Source organism: Pygoscelis adeliae, unplaced genomic scaffold (assembly GCF_000699105.1).
Source record: "Pygoscelis adeliae isolate BGI_AS28 unplaced genomic scaffold, ASM69910v1 Scaffold388, whole genome shotgun sequence".
In the NCBI taxonomy this organism is placed as follows: Eukaryota; Metazoa; Chordata; class Aves; order Sphenisciformes; family Spheniscidae; genus Pygoscelis; species Pygoscelis adeliae.
This window is the reverse complement of record NW_008825267.1, coordinates 298,802-315,089: the sequence shown is the minus strand read 5'-3', so window position 1 is coordinate 315,089 and position 16,288 is coordinate 298,802. Positions and strand designations below refer to the sequence as shown.

The 16,288-nt window shown below is 46.3% G+C and overlaps 2 protein-coding genes across 2 annotated transcripts in view; both read left to right on the top strand.

Moving 5' to 3' along the window:
* LOC103921634 overlaps nt 1-11,421 on the top strand; it is a 20,454-nt gene extending 9,033 nt beyond the window's left edge. Inside the window, 13 exon segments of the mRNA XM_009329626.1 lie at nt 150-199; nt 297-649; nt 916-1,077; nt 1,173-1,298; nt 1,424-1,644; nt 2,009-2,058; nt 2,582-2,658; nt 8,777-9,361; nt 9,739-9,821; nt 10,099-10,255; nt 10,354-10,515; nt 10,842-10,967; nt 11,105-11,421. Of these exon segments, the coding sequence (XP_009327901.1) occupies nt 150-199; nt 297-649; nt 916-1,077; nt 1,173-1,298; nt 1,424-1,644; nt 2,009-2,058; nt 2,582-2,658; nt 8,777-9,361; nt 9,739-9,821; nt 10,099-10,255; nt 10,354-10,515; nt 10,842-10,967; nt 11,105-11,365 (2,413 nt within the window). The 3' untranslated portion in view covers nt 11,366-11,421.
* LOC103921624 (keratin, type I cytoskeletal 14) lies at nt 497-1,648 on the top strand. Its single transcript, XM_009329617.1, has 4 exons — nt 497-649; nt 916-1,077; nt 1,173-1,298; nt 1,424-1,648. The coding sequence occupies exons 1-4, from the start codon at nt 593-595 to the stop codon at nt 1,646-1,648; spliced, it is 570 nt and encodes a 189-aa protein (XP_009327892.1). The 5' UTR covers nt 497-592.
* Nucleotides 11,422-16,288: the final 4,867 nt, after the last annotated feature.

Below are 16,288 nucleotides of genomic sequence, written 5' to 3'. Positions count from 1 at the left end.
CCGCCCGCCGGGAGACACTGAGCGGAGCAGTGGCTTTCACAACCGCTATGAGACTCTTCTGCTTTCCTTCTGCCTGAATACAGAGCCTGTGTAACAACAAAAAAGGATTTTGTCCCTAACTTCTTTTTGTTTTTCTCCTTATCTTGTAGCATCTCTTCCCAGTACTCCTCTGCTATGTCCTCACACTCGGGCAGAGATGGTAAGAACCTATCTTGCTACACACATTTATAACAAACAGCTTTGAGACCTGCTTTTAGAGCAGCTGCCAAACTGATGGAATGAAAATCACTCCTCAGGCATGCTGTGCCGCCTCGCTGGCTGTATCAGAGTGACAGCAGTCAGGAGAGCTGACATTCCTGCACTGTGGAGAGCCGTGCATGCACATTTACTAAAAGATGCTTGGCAGAAATACGCCAAGGTGGGGAAAGAAACAACAAGAAAAAACCTGTATCAGCTGGGCTCCACGGTGCGACTGTGTGTGTGTGTTCCCAGGTTTGAGACGGAGCAGGCTCTGCGCCTGAGCGTGGAGGCCGACATCAATGGCCTGCGCAGAGTCCTGGATGAGCTCACCCTGGCCAGAGCTGACCTGGAGATGCAGATTGAGAACCTGAAGGAGGAGCTGGCCTACCTCAAGAAGAACCACGAGGAGGTGAGCACAGAGGCAGGCTCAAACTGGGACCTACAAAATGTACCTTGTGCACAATGGAAAGTGGTCAGGTCAAATGTGCAGGAGTGTCTCTGCAATTAGGGCTGTCAGGAGACACTCGAGTGGGTAAGGGGGAGGGAAACAATCCCTTCAGACAGAAACTCCAGGAGAAGGTCTGTGGGGTTGGTGTGCTGGGTGCAAATAAGAAATTTGTCATGATGGGAATACACCGATTTTACTATGACAGGTATGTGTCTCTTTTCTGCCAGGAAATGAATGCCCTGCGCGGGCAGGTGGGTGGAGAGATCAGCGTGGAGATGGATGCTGCTCCTGGAATTGACCTCACCAAGATCCTGGCTGACATGAGGGAGCAGTACGAGAGCCTGGCGGACAAGAACCGCAGGGACGCCGAGCAGTGGTTCTTCAGCAAGGTGAGCTGGCTCGCTGGCAGCGCAGCGGGGCACGTGGGACCCGAGGCTGTGCCCGCTCGATGGTGCTGTAACGGCACGGTTTTGCCTTGTTGCAGACGGAAGAGCTGAACCGGGAGGTGGCCATCAACACGGAGCAGCTTCAGAGCGGCAAGACGGAGATCACAGAGCTACGACGCACCATCCAGAGCCTGGAGATTGACCTGCAGTCCCAGCTCAGCACGGTATGAGGGGCCGGCTGCCTGTGGGGAGGGGGCACGCAGGAGCGTGGGCCAGGGGACGCATGGGTGCTCCCATCCCTTCCACCCTCCGTCCCTGCCCTGAGCCCATGCCTCTCCTCTGCATGCAGAAAGCGGCGTTGGAGGGCACCTTGGCCGACACAGAAGCCCGTTACGGCACCCAGCTGGCCCAGCTCCAGGGGCTGATCACCAGCGTGGAGGAGCAGCTGGCCGAGCTGCGGTGCGACATGGAGCGCCAGAACCACGAGTACAGGGTCCTCCTGGACGTCAAATGCCGCCTGGAGCAGGAGATCGCCACGTACCGCCGGCTCCTGGAGGGCGAGGATGCCCAGTAAGTAGAGGGGCTTCGCTTGGGAGGGCACATCGGGAAGAGACGGGTAATAGACACAAAATATGCTGCCTGGGGATTCAGTCCAATTGCAGCTTTCATGGTTCATCTTTATGTTCATACCCGACACGGATGCCCTGTGGCTCTGTCCCTCGTGTCTGTCTGCAGTGAGATGCTGTAACAGGCTCCTTTCACTGCTGGAAGGGGCAGTGGCCCCTCTGCCCTCCAGGAGACACTGAGCGGAGCAGTGGCTTTCACAACCGCTATGAGACTCTTCTGCTTTCCTTCTGCCTGAATACAGAGCCTGTGTAACAACAAAAAAGGATTTTGTCCCTAACTTCTTTTTGTTTTTCTCCTTATCTTGTAGCATCTCTTCCCAGTACTCCTCTGCTATGTCCTCACACTCGGGCAGAGATGGTAAGAACCTATCTTGCTACACACATTTATAACAAACAGCTTTGAGACCTGCTTTTAGAGCAGCTGCCAAACTGATGGAATGAAAATCACTCCTCAGGCATGCTGTGCCGCCTCGCTGGCTGTATCAGAGTGACAGCAGTCAAGAGAGCTTGTGTGCATCTTACAACTGCTAAACACAGGAAAAAGCTGTCAGGAAGGGAAATACCTTGCACTCCTTTACCACAGGAATGATTTGCCCTAAATGGGCTTTGTGATTGAGCAGCCAGTGTTCTGGCTTTACACAGACCTTAAAAATCAAGCAACAGCATACATTCAGGGAGTGTGCCTTTTGCCTTCTTGAGCTTTCCCATCAGCCTGGCTCTTCTGTCTTCCTAGCCAACGTAGGGCTCTTTAAAACAGCATTTTCCAGTACCTCGTGAAATTTCTCACATCTTCCTGAAGAACATGCAACATCTGATAATGTGTTAAGAAATTTCCTTCCTTCCTGCCCCCTGAATAATTGTCCTCTGCTTTCCTTTTGCAGTCATGACATCTTCCCGTCAGGTCCGCACGATCGTTGAGGAGGTGCAGGATGGGAAGGTGGTCTCCTCCCGGGAGCAGGTTGCGCTCACCACTCGCTAGGAGGGCAAGCAGCTCTGGACCCTTGACCCCAGGCTCCAGAGAGCAGCGAGCTGAACCAAACGTTGTCTGAGGCCGTATGTGGTGGGGTTGTGTTACAGAAAGCAGTCAGCTTCATTCATCTGCTCCTCCTTCCTGTTCTACCCTAATTTCACGTGGGTGACATCATGCACTCTGTACACATTTAATAAAGCTTTTTTCCTCATTCATGCAGCTGCAGACTTGTCTGTCACTGATACATGATCTTTCAAAGCCTCAGGGTTGTGTGTTCGTGCCAGGGAAAGTCCTAAGAAACCACAAGAAGAAGCCAGTGAGAAGAGGGGAATGGAGGGATATGGGTTCTACTTGGAGCAAAAATAATTTGAGACAGCTTTTTCTACTGAACTCATTGCTCGTAAATACATGGGACTGACTGAGACATAAACCAGATAAGTTTGATATAAAATGAAGGCAATGATGGAATGATGATGCTTGAGGCCAATGTGCCACACGACTGATACTTAAAAGCCCACAAAATAAAGCTCAGCTAAATGGGCTTTGTGATTGAGCAGAATCTCTAACTCTTGGTATCATGAAGAATCACTTTCTCCTAAGTTGAACTTAAATGACTTCAGCAAGACTACTACTGTCATGTGTACCATTCCGAGACACGAGCACAACATCAGACTGGTTGGCAAATCTTATACATACATGCCTTCTGTCTTATTTGACTGTCTTTAAATCACACTGTTAGACACATTGTCCAAAAACTTTATACAGGTTTTTTCATGCTGCCCGAGGGCTGCACTTAACAGGTTCTAAAGTAACCATTGCTTAATCCGCAGAGGGATGAGTAGCAATAACTTTTTATCACTACGGCATCTAGAAGATCCCTGCTGAAATCCTTCTTGAAACACACGAGCTAGTTATCGTATGTCAACAACGTCTGCAGGCAAGCTGCCATTCAGGATGAGGTGATGCAGCTTGTGCACTGGCAGCCAGGTACCAGATCCGCCTTTGCCCACTCACTTCCTGGAGAGTGACAGAGGAACCAAAGGATGCTGCGCTGGTCGCACATCCACTGAGCATGTCTTGAGGGCTAGACAGCAGAGGAAATCATTTTAGATCCAAAAGCCTGATGGAATCACTTAGATCCAACTTCATGCTTTCTAGCCAGGGGTACTTGGGACCCCTGTCCAGTCTTGGACCATGGCCTCATGTTCATCACCTACCTCAAGAAGACGGATTTGGGCCGTAGACAAAAGGAAAAGGTAATAGTTTGCAGTAAATGAGCTTCCCTTTGCTTATAATGATGTACAAGGGGCTTCGGCGGCTGAAGTTAAGCACGCTTGCCTCTTGGATTATTATTGATGATTCATTCTCCCTCAGCCTCCACAAAGGCATTACAGTTCTTATTGGACAATTACAAAGGCGCGCTCCCTGGCCTGAACAAACTCTTGAAAAGAGTTGATGATATCACGCTGGGCATGAGAAGACAAGCAAAGGAGAGGGAAGGTCATGGAAGAAGTGGGGAACCTGCCAGGTCTTTCCAGAAAAGGGAGTGTGAAGAGATGTTATCATGCTGTATTACTGTTTAGCAATTACAGAAGAGGGTAGGAAATGAAACACAGATCGGAGTGCGAGTTCATTGACTGTCTCATGCTTTTCTCTTTGCTGGAATAACAGACCTTCCTTGCAGAAATATGAAGTCTTCCAACCCAAGTGAGCTAGAGCCATCTCGAAAATAAAAACTAGATCAAGCATTACGTACTTCAGCATCAAGCTGTCTTAGACTTTATGGCAATGGGCAAGGGTGCAGGCTGGAAATTCTGAATGAACTGCAAATGTGCTGGTTTTTTTGCCATCAGAAGAGAGTTGTTATATTTCAGTTGTAAATGGCAGCTTTTTAACTCTAGAGCCATCTGCAGAATGCCCCAACTGTATGAATACAGAAAGGCTTTCTGAAAACCACAAACATGGATTAAATATAAGTAGGAGACTAAGAGAAGATGTCAGTCCAAGAGTTTCTGGCTCTGTTGGCAGCACAGTAAGGCATGGCCACATCTGCAGCCAAAAGGACACAAGGGAGAGATTTATCAAGCAGCATATCTTTGATATCTTTGACCCAGTGCTAAGATATCCGTTTACATCTGTCAGCGGGAACAGCCTGAAATGAATACCTGAAAAGAGCTGGGAGAATAGCTGGGAGAGCTGATGGAAAGCTCAGGTTTGTAATCAGTTGATTCAGTTCCACTGGGAGGATCTTATCAGGGGTTTCCCTTATTCACCAACATATATTTGCATCAGTGAAAAAGGCTTAAATTCTGCATATGGCTCCTCATAACCCTATGATCACAAACAAGAAAGAAGTCCAAGCTCAGCACAAGTAATCACTGTTTTACATTACAGTGCTCTGAAGAAGGAAAATACCACATAACTATTAGGCAATTTATTTTTTATTATTACTCTTCGCTACACACAGTTTGTATCTGTGAAACACGGACAAATTACCACATCCAAGAGATGGAGAAACACTGTTTTTGGAAAGCATTTTTCAAATTTTCTGCAAAATGCAAGCACAACAAGAAAAGCCTTGTTAGGATTCAGCAAGGAAATTATAGAAGCAAGTCCTCAGTGAATAATGGTGAAACTTTAATGGACAAGAAAACAAAAAAGGAAAACCAAGAACGTCCTTGAAAGGTATTTCATCAGCTGAGACACAGGCAGAAATATGTAGGATGTGCCAGTGTCAAACTGAGTATATAATAGCAAGAATACTTACAATGAATAATGCTTAAAATGAGTATCATGTTCCCGATCTTTAAAGCTCCAAGTTCGCATCAGACAGTTGTTTTTACAATGGCCTTGAGAAGGAGGATTGCTGTTATTACTGTTTCCATCCTACAAAGCATGAAATTGAGACTCAGCAAAGCTGAACAATTTGCCTAGAGTGATTTGCAAAGCTGGGATCAGAACCTTCGAGTGTCTGGTGTCATCAGCGAGATGGAGATGTTTCAGTACAGCCAATAACACGCAGACAAAAACCGTAATGACAATTACATCAATAGCTAGGTAAGAAAATACTCTGTTAGTAGCAAACAGAAGAATTTTCTGTAGGTGAAACTCTGAAATTTAGCCGACAATGAGCAGAGTCTAGGGCTGCTTGTAGTTCTCACTGCTGTATCAGGGCCTCCTGATAAGGCTCTCCAAGCCAGAGGCCAGCCCTGCACAGGCTTAAGGGACATACATAAGCCCAAGCTGGCGTGCTTCGGATGCCAGACAGTGCCTGGCTCTCAGCTTCTCTACCCTGGCACTCCCTGGTGCTTGCTTCGAGCCCAAACCTGAGCTCAGGCTGGCAGTAGTGCAGGGTGATGGGCAGCAGCTTGGACTCCGGCAGGGACCCAGAGTTCGGTGTCGTGTCTGAGTCACCAAGTATCCAAGGAAGTTCTCTTGGACATGAAAACAGCTAGTGACTCAGGGAATATTTGTAATAACGTGAAATGCTGGATCTCCTTCTTGGGGGCACATTATACTCTTTGTACTTCATATGCATTGGCTTAAGAAACAGTCCTAAGCCTTAAAATATTCTGAGACTACCAAATGGTTTTCCTCTGGGGAAATCTAATATTTCTTTCTCATTTTCATTGCTCTTTTGAACCTGATCATTTTGTGCTGTAGAACAACCCTTGGGAATAACGCCACAGTGCCCATCCTCTACCACCATCCTGCTCTCCCCTATAAAGCACAGTACAAGATGCAAATGTAAAGCTGAAATGTAATTCCTTTCTTTCTATTTTTTACAAAGCTGATTAAATGGGAACAGCACCTTTGCCTAGGGGAAGCTTTTCTGCTCATTTGTTACTTGAAGTGATAATTTTTCCTTGTCAGGCCTGCACTGCTGTTTCTGAAATGCCTGCCGGGAAATCCTCGTAAGCCATCATTTCTCTCCTCCTCTTACTCCCTTGGGGCACAACATTGCCTGCAAGGGGCTCCCGAGTCAACCGAGGGTGGCTCATCAGAGGCGTTGCCCGTGGCTGGCTACAAGACTGTGGTGAGCAAATTTCCGTCTGCAGACTCCAGTCTGGAAGTCAATAAAAATTAATCCTGGAAAGAGCCTTCCATTATGCATGTAGATACCATCATTAACAGATCTCCTCATAAAAAAAATGAAAATCTCTTCTAATAAAATGAGGACTGTAACTGCTGGCAGGTCCTGAGATATGCTCTGGTGTAAAAGCAAGAGCTGGTTTTAATAAAAATTTCAAATTTTGGAAAGGAAAAAAGCTACCATGAATAACATACAAATCCAGTAAAATCAAGAGTGAAATTATTATTCTCCTTTACAAAAGCTGTAGAAATTCTAATCACCTTTGGCTGCAGAGACCTATGGTAAGGTCTGAAGTTCAAAAAGTAAGGAGGAAACATGGACATCTCTGCTTAGTTTTCAATAATTGAAAAAAAACCCCACTCATTAACGTTTTAATTTTTCTCATTGAAAAATGAAAGACTATATATTTCTCAATTAAATGAAATTAAATGTTAGCTCAGCATTATTTTTACAGTTCTTCTCTGGAAAAAAGACAGATTCTGCCCAGTCCTGCTGCTGATTCACTCCTGCTCCAGCAGCGAGAGCAGCCCCAGGGCTGCTGCTGGGCTCTGTGGCAGAGGTGCCTGATCCTGACCACGCCACAGCCTCCACTCAGGATCTCGCCACCAATGAGGCAAGCCATGGCACCATGGCACAGGCTGCACTTGCTAATTATGGATGTAACGAAGGATGGACATACACAGAATCCACACCACATTTAAGGTGTTCTGGATTTGCAGTGTCAAGATAAAATCAAGACTGATGAACTTACCCTAATGCCATAAGCAATATTTTGAAACAGGCTGCACCTGACGCATCCTTTATGTGATGTGTCCAGGTGATCTGGATGCCAAAACCAATGCTGAACAACACGTGGGTGAAAGTCAGCCAATATTAGCATGGCTGTATTAATATTATTAATAAAATGAAAGATTCAGATGACAACACATTTTAATTATTTCCCTTCTTCCTCAATTCAGCATTCCAAAACTAAAAAATAGGTTTAATATCTTTTTTTAAATGATCTTTTCTAGTGTCTTTTCTAAATCTAACACATTTCCCCTAGATTATATTTGGAGAATTTCCATGGTGCTGGTTGGAACTGGGTCAGACCTATACAGGATCAGGCTGCTTCTGAAATTCTCCATGTTACTGTTTTAGAAATCTTATGAAACACCTTATGTGGCTGTCCTCTCTTGGCAGTGAATATTCATAGTTAACTGCAACATTTGGTACTCAGGAAATATCCTTTTCTCTTTTATTTTGGGTAAATATTTGAATATTTTGTCTACCCTCAAAAGCAGCAAAACAAATCCCATGGGATCTCCCCTCTGAAAGGAGATGTTTTGATGCATGCAGGAGGAAGAGAATAATAATAATCACTGGTATGCTCAAGTGCAATATTTTTCTGTGCTCTCCAAGCGAAGAGCATTTCGAGGTCTAATGACCCAGACCCCAGCAGGTTCTCACTCAGCTGACGGCCGTGCAGAATGGGACGGACCCTCGCTGCGGTGCACTTGCAGAGAGGCAGCACGGTCCAGGGTGGTCTCTGGGCTCTGGTCCCAGGGACCGCAGGGCAGCTGAATGAGGCGGCACCCTCGCTTCTGGTCACAAAGGGGTTGAACAGGCTCCATCAGATATGACGGCTTTCCCACAGCTTTCACTTTCCAGGTAGACTCGCCCATGTCAGGGATGGATAATTGCTGTGATGTTTCGTTCCCCAGGCACTCTCGGGTATTGTTGTTTTTTGTGTCACTGTTGTTTAGTTGTCATCACAAGTCAGACCTGATGATTCAGGAAGTAACATTTTTGATGTAGTTTTGAAACATGCTTCTGTTAACCAAAGCATCTTTCTGTTGTGGGATTTCTGGAGACAAACGCCTTTGGGGAAATATTTCCAGCTGGAAAAAAAAAATAGTACTAGCCAGGTCACAAGGAGGAAGAATAAACAGCCCTTCTCCAATGTCAACATCCACGAGGAATGGTATAAATAGAGGACTGTGGGGACAGAGGGATCACAATCGGATCCCGCAGCGATCTGTGCAGCTTGCCTTGGGCTCCGAGTTGGATCCTCGCGCTCTCACTATGAGCTGTGCCATCAGGCAGGTCGTTACTACCTGTTCCCAAGGCAGGAACAGCGTGGGCAGCTCTGCAGCTGGTAGTGGAAGAAAGGTCTCCTCCGCCTCCTCGGGAAGACACGCTGCCTATGACTTAGGTGGTGCGGTTGGCAATTTTTCTGGTGGTAGTTTAAGCGAGGGATTACTTGGGAAGCAGCTGAGCACCGGCAGTGCTATCGGTGGGAGCTTTGGAGCTACCCAGAAGGCTTGTTCTACCCTTGGATTCAGCAGTGGAGGCATCTGCACTCGAGGCGTTGGTGGTGGTTTCAGCAGGGCTAGTGCTGGTTGCAGTGATGGGATCTTACTCGCTAACAACGAAAAGGCGACGATGCAGAACCTCAACGACCGCTTGGCCTCCTACCTGGACAAGGTGCGACTCCTGGAGGGAGACAATGCCGACCTTGAGTGCAAGATCAGGGAGTGGTATGCCAAGGTAGGGCCCAGCTGTGAACCACGGGACTACAGCTGTTTTCATAAGGAAATTGAAGACCTTCAAAACCAGGTAAATCATTGCTTTTCAAGAAAATTCTAATATTTCTTTGGGCTTTGCTTTCACATGTGGATAGACCAATGTGAAATGGCAGAGGCAATAGCTATGTCTCCGGAGGTGCCCATGAAGCAATAGTTTATATGAAATGGATGGTTTGAGGGAAGAAGACACTGCATTTACAGAGAACTGGAGTTTCAGCACAGCCTGCTCCACCAAGCTGGCACACGCATTTCCCCACTGTAATGCCATCTAACTAATTAATAATCCCAATATGTGGAATCATTATAAAATAAGTGGCTTGCATTACCCCAGGTGGACGTTTCCTCCAGGGCCTTGTGTAGCCAGAGGAAGCCACAAGCCCAAATCTCTCTCCTGCACTTTTTTTCCAGATCCTCTGTGCAGCCATGGAGACTAACAAAATCCTTCTGAATATTGATAACAACAGGATGACTGCTGATGACTTCAGAGTGAAGTGAGTATGGTCCTGTGCTAGACTGAGGGGTTCACACTGCCCATGGAAGGGTAGGTGAGCGATGGTGATGGGGAAATCCTAACACTCCACTTGTCATGCTGCCGCAGTAAAATGCAGATCTCTGTGAAAGGCATGAATACCATTGACAATGTTCATAGCATTGCATGCCTGAAGCGAAAGAAGAACTTGGTCCTAAATTTTTTCCCCACAAACTCAACTCAAGGGCTTGCCATGGTTTACGGACACGCTGACCTTTCTTTGTTGCCTGTGGCTTAAGGTACGAGACTGAATGTGGTCTCCGGCAAAATGTGGATGCAGACATTTGCAACTTACGCCCCGTCCTGGATCAGCTGGCCAGCTGCAAGACCGACCTGCAGCTACAGTGTGAGGCTTTGACTGAAGAGATGTGTTGTCTCAAGACGAACCACGAGGAGGTTAGATTGCCCCTCACTCTTAGAGAAATAAGAAGAAAGAAGAAAGAAAGTCCCCCTGAGTGTGAATATTACTGATATGATGCACATATTCTCTGCAGGAAACAAACTGTCTGAGGAAACAGGCGACTGGAGATGTGAGCGTGGAGGTCAATGCCTGTCCTGGCCCAGACCTGAGGAAGATCCTGGAGGATCTGAGGTGCCAGTATGAAACACTGATGGAGCGCAACCGCAAAGAGACTGAGCAGTGGTATGCCTGCAAGGTACTATATACATGCAGAGTTGTACCCTACTCTGCCTGTTGGGGGAAAAGGGAAAAATGAGAGATTAAGAACACTTACTGGAGATGTCTTAATATCAGCAATTCTGTCATGGATGTGCTCAGCATCTAATTGTACTGCCCACTTTCAGTGCTCTTCTGTTCATGGCAGAGGGGCCACCGCATGGTGTTACGGGGTCACAACGGAATAAATGGGGGGGTCTTTAGATTTGGAAATACTCAGGTGCACTGCAGGGCGTGCACAAGCAGTGTGGTGAAGACCCTGCTGGGAGGAGGTCAGGAAAGGGCTGCTCTTTTCTAACTTTGCAGGTGGAGGAGGTCAATCTGGAGGTCATCACAAGCAGCCAGGAGATAGAGTCAAGCAACAAACAGGTCACTGAGCTGAGACGTCAGCTGCAGGCCTTGGAAATCAATGTACAAGCCCAGCTTACCATGGTAGGTGATGCCACTACGATTCACATCTCAGACTCCCCAGCTCTCTTTAGAAAGCTGCATGACCAGGGTTGTACCTGTAACCAGACAGGCTAAGCTTGCAGCATACCCAGCTACCTTTGTGTTGTTTCCATTCTCAGAAAGAAAACCTGGAATCCTCTCTGGCGGAAACCGAGTGTCGCTACAACAAATACCTGGCTGAGCTACAGAGCCAGATCTCCTGCGTGGAGCAGCGGCTGGCTGAAATACGAGCAGAAATGGAGTGCCAGAACCAGGAATACAAGACCCTCCTGGACGTCAAATGCCGCTTGGAGCAGGAGATTCAGACCTACCACTGCCTGCTGGAGGGGGGACAGCACGACATCACGTACGCAGACTACAGACAGACCCGGGCACAGTAAAATCTCTATGCTTTGACTTACAGGGATATGAAAATTCGTGATACAAATGGTAAAAGCAGCACTGTGGTGAGGAACCAGTACTGACCTGTCACCAGACAGGGCCTATTAGCAAACCACAAGGCATTTGAGGATTTGGCTCTGATAAATGTCTAGAGTGCAAACCAGAGACCGTTCCCCCGGCTTGGGCCGGTGAAGGCAGCCAAGAGAGGCCCCCAGAGGTGTCCCAGCCACCTGGGCAAGGTGCAGCGTCGCAGCTCATTAAAGGGTGGTTTTCACTGTGAGCCGGGCAAGGTCTTTTATGAACGCTGTCATTTAACTGAGTTTTATTGGCTTTGCCACAGCTAGACAGGATTAGGGACTGGCAGTTAAATTAACTGAAACAATAAATTACCTAAACATTTTCAGTTTCACACAACAATTTTAATTAAAGTTTTTGGAAATATAATTTGTATGCAAAGCAGTTGGCTCTTCCCTGCCTCCCATTGCCTGAGATTTTGAAACAGGGAGGCATGCTGTTAATCTCATAAATGGCTGCATACACACATAACCGGCCTGAGCACCCACCTGCTCCATTAGTTTGGAAAAAGAGGTATTTTAATGGTGATGCCCTGAGGTGGGCTCTCCTGGACTCTCCAGTCCTAAATTAGTCACATGAAAAATCAGTTCTTGTTCCAAAATGCCAGCTGCAATGGATGAAATGACACTGTTAGAGCTTGTCTCAGAGCCTCTGGTAATCCTGAGCGAGTCAAGATGGAAAAGCAATAGCTGTCAACAGACAGGCAGGATGGAGGATGTGCTAGTTGTTGCTCTTAATGACCCTCATGGTTCAAAGGGGAAATGGCCAATGCTACGAGTAGCTCCAGATCACGGGGCAGATCTCCAGGGCGTGAATGTCGGGGGCTTTGGTTACCAGAGCTGTCTCCTTTCCACAGAGGGCTGGTGGGAAGAGGAGTCCCTGCAGCATCAGCTGGAAGAAGTGGTGGGCTTAAAGCCAGTCTGTGTCAGCCATGCCTGCCCTAAGCCTGTGCGCTCTGGGTGAGGATGTGTAAGGTGAGGTGTCCTCTAGAACTGTGACTGTGACCATGAGTTGCTTCTTTAGTCCTGCTATGTACCTGGGGAAGAGGAGGATGAGAGATCTCCAGGCTTTTCTCGGTGGTGAAGAGGGGCTGGAGACAGTTTCTTTTTCCTGGAGAGAGGCAGTGCAGGGAGTCAGACATGCAGGACTGCGGTTGTGACTGTTGGTGGTAGAGCATGGGGATTAATCGAGCTACGGTAGAAAGCAGTGGCAAGGGATGCAGCTATGGGGCATTTATAAACTTATGCATAGAAAATATGTTTGACACTGGGGGGTTACTAGTAGTAAATGTGTTTAAATAATTTGTCTCAGCACAACACGAAAATGAGGAACTGGCAAGGGGAATCAGTCAGTCACGAGTCTTTCAACAAGTATATAAAATAAAGCAAGCTAGGGAGAAGAGGGAAAAGAAAGGTCAGTACAAGAGCAAGGGGGATGTAAGAGAAAGGCATGGTATGCAGACAAAACCCCTGACAAAGTTATGCTTCCTGCTCTCCCTCGGCAGGTCACTGCAGACAGGAGAGCTTCCCTGCCAGCCCCACTGCGCATCCCCCTGAGGAGGTCTCTTGACGAACAAACCGTTTGGAAAAAGCAAAGCAAAAATAGCCTGACAGTTCTCAGTTCTGCTTATAGCACCGGTCGGAAGGGACTTTGCAGAATGGCTGCCTTCCTGCCACCCACGCTGCCTGCTGTCTTCATCCTCTGATACTGCTTTGATCCAATCACTGGTCTTCGCTTGGGCTAGTCTGTTTTGCGGTCAGTTGTCTAACAACTACCAAAGCTTGTCTCTAATAAAACTTTGCTACTACTGACACAGCCTTGAACCTGAGAAATAATTTCTACAAGTAAATTAGCATACAAGTATTTAAAAAATTGTTACGCAGATAGTTATATTTACCATACACGTTTGGTTAGAAATCCACCTTTGACCTATATCCACAAAGCAATCATTACAAGGGAAAAAGAAAAATAAGCAATGTTCCCATCTTTGAATGGCTGCAGGATGGTGATGGAGGGGCAGCTGCAGGAGGATGGAGGAAAGGGACCAGCTGATGCTGTGGAAAGGGACATTTGCTACCAGAGGAGGAAGCATAAGCTAAGACATGAGGTAGAAGATGATGAGGAAAGAAACATTCAGGGAGGCTGGACAGAGTGCAGGAAAGGAGTTTCAAGGCAGTCTGACTGGCAATCTTCTATTGAAAGAGACTTCTGAGCAAAAATTGAGTTTTCATTAAAGTAGGTGTGTGCTAATATAATATAATATAATATAATGTAATACACAACACCTTTGAGTTATTATGAATATGCAGTAACAGGATAAAATCAAGAACAACAAGTTTTCCCAAATAATACTGAAGCAGTAATTTTGAAAGCAAGGCTCTGCTGGACTTGACACACCCTTCTGGTGGAGGAAAACAATTCCAGAGAAAATGCTAAATAAAGAACCTCTAAATGGATTTAAAAAAAACAGGCAAACAGGAAGAACCAGCTGGCAACATGTGGGAAGATAAAAGGGTGAGACAAATTAATATGTGGGAGAGAATTTTTTTAAAAGTAAGATACAATAAACAGCCAGAAAAAAAAAGATGCTGGTATTTTATTACCACAGAGAAAGGAATTACAAACACATTCAGGAACACAACTGCATTTTGCTGCTTGTGCAAGCAGACTCGAGATCCAGCCTGTCCCTTCTCACCCGTAGCAGTACCTAACAAATGTGTCAGACAGGCTGTGAATGGTGCTTACAAAGTTTGCTCCTCATTATGTAGCTCTTTTTCTTTTTCTGTAATGAAATATTAGATGGGGTTCGATGACTAACCTTATACAGAGGTCTAACGTGAAGGCTTCCAACACGAAGACATCAGGGGATATGATGAGTCTTAATTAGTGTCCCTTTCTAAGGAAAAAAACAGCTCAGATGTTTCTGGAATGACAGCATGGGACAAGCCAAAGCTTGACCACAGACAGCTATTCTCTTGGCAAAAGTCACAGCCAAGATGGGACTTTTTGTAGCCAGTTTTGTTTCTTGCTCTGAGCCTTTGCTCTGCAGAAAGCCTTGTCTGCTCATGTGTCACCTCTCGTGCTCTAAGCTTTCAACTCTGAGTCGCACATAATGTCTTTATGGAGATGACTGCACCAGCACAGAGGGCCAGGGGCTAAGCAATCCCCGGACCGGCTCCAGCTGTCCCTTTGGGGGATGGCCTCTCCCCAGTCTCTGTCCAAGTAAGAGACGGTTGTTAGCCCTGTGGGGGTAATTGCTCTAACGAGTTTCTGGACACAGCTATGTGTTAAATACCTTCTCTACTAAGTTCTGTATCTCCTACTCCTGCAACGCTAATTATACTGTGCATTTCAGTATTATTTAACCTGCCTCGGTGTTTACACAGCACCTCTAAAGTACCGCATTAAATGCAATGCAGAAATAAAAAGATGCCTCCCCTGCCCAATGAGTTTATAACATGGACAGTGATGGGAAATGATGACTGTGGAAACAGCATAGGAAGAGATGGGGAAGAGAAGATAAATGAAATGCAGAGGACGTGGTGCATGGGACAACAGGACAAGAAGTGACCTGGGACATTGACTGCAGCCTCCTGCAGGCAAACTTCTATCATATTCCGCATACACAGCCACTCACACTAGCACGTAGGTACGGCAGCTTGTAAGAGCGCGTTCTTTTATTTTCCAATGTGCAAATCTTGTAAAGCAAGAATGAATGAGTATCTCAAAGACAGAGAGAGACTTAGGCTGAAGCTATAAGACTGGGAGAGGAATCTGAGGATAAAAAGAGCAATGGTGGCTGCCCCAGAGAGAAGAGGCGGAGTTATATCAGCACTCAGGCTGGTAAGCAGAAGTTATCAGCATCACGACCAGTGGCTGTAGATGAAATGTACTGTGATTGCTCTAGCAGATATGGTCTCTGTCTTACAGGGAGAGCAGACACATGCCAATTACACGACCATCAGAAAAAATCCCTGGGGAGTGAACATGCCAGAGGTTTAAGACATCAGTGAAGAAACAGAAATAAAACTACTAGTTTTGCAAATTGCCAACACTGCAAATCAGCCAGGAGTTAAGGACTGCACTGTACAAGGACTTATACCTGATTACAGGCACCATGCTTTTTTAATAGTAGGCTGTATTCTGGTGTGGTGTATAAACTATAATTTCTCTATAAAATCTATTCTATAAAATGCGCAGACAGGTACAGTCTCACTCACACCCACAGTAACTAGCTGTGGGGTTTGTATTTTTGTTTACTGGCTTGTGTAACATCTGTAAAGAAATACATAGATGAGTAAACTACTACTATAATCAAGCAGGAGATTTCTCAGCTCAGTACACTGAATAATATAATTTAAACTGCCAGTATGAACCACATATTGAAAGTGTATTGAAATTAAGAGACTTTTTAGTACAAGTATGAAACAAAGATAAAAAGAAGACACTCTGGGGAGGCTCTGGCTGGCCTACACCTTTGGCTGCCTGTCTCTATTGTACCACTGTATGGTATCTGAGCGCAAGAAGCACCTGAATACTGAATACTCCAGTTCTGCGTGTCAGGTTCTGGTTTGACCCACGCGGCTCTGCCAGCAGGGACTGTAGGCTAAAGCCTTGCTCTTCCTTCCGACCTGCACGGCACTCAGCTGTCCATGCAAGAGTGAAATTGCTGTAGTTTTGTTCACTCATCAGTGTTCCAGTCTGTCCTAATACAAATTCTCTTGTACTCTTCTTTGCCATGATAATCAGTAGGGCTTCCAGAGATGCAAATGCTGGGACGTCTGGCTGCACTGTCATTGTCTGGTAGGTGCTGGAAGGAAATTAAAAACCTTCACAAAATGAAGAAG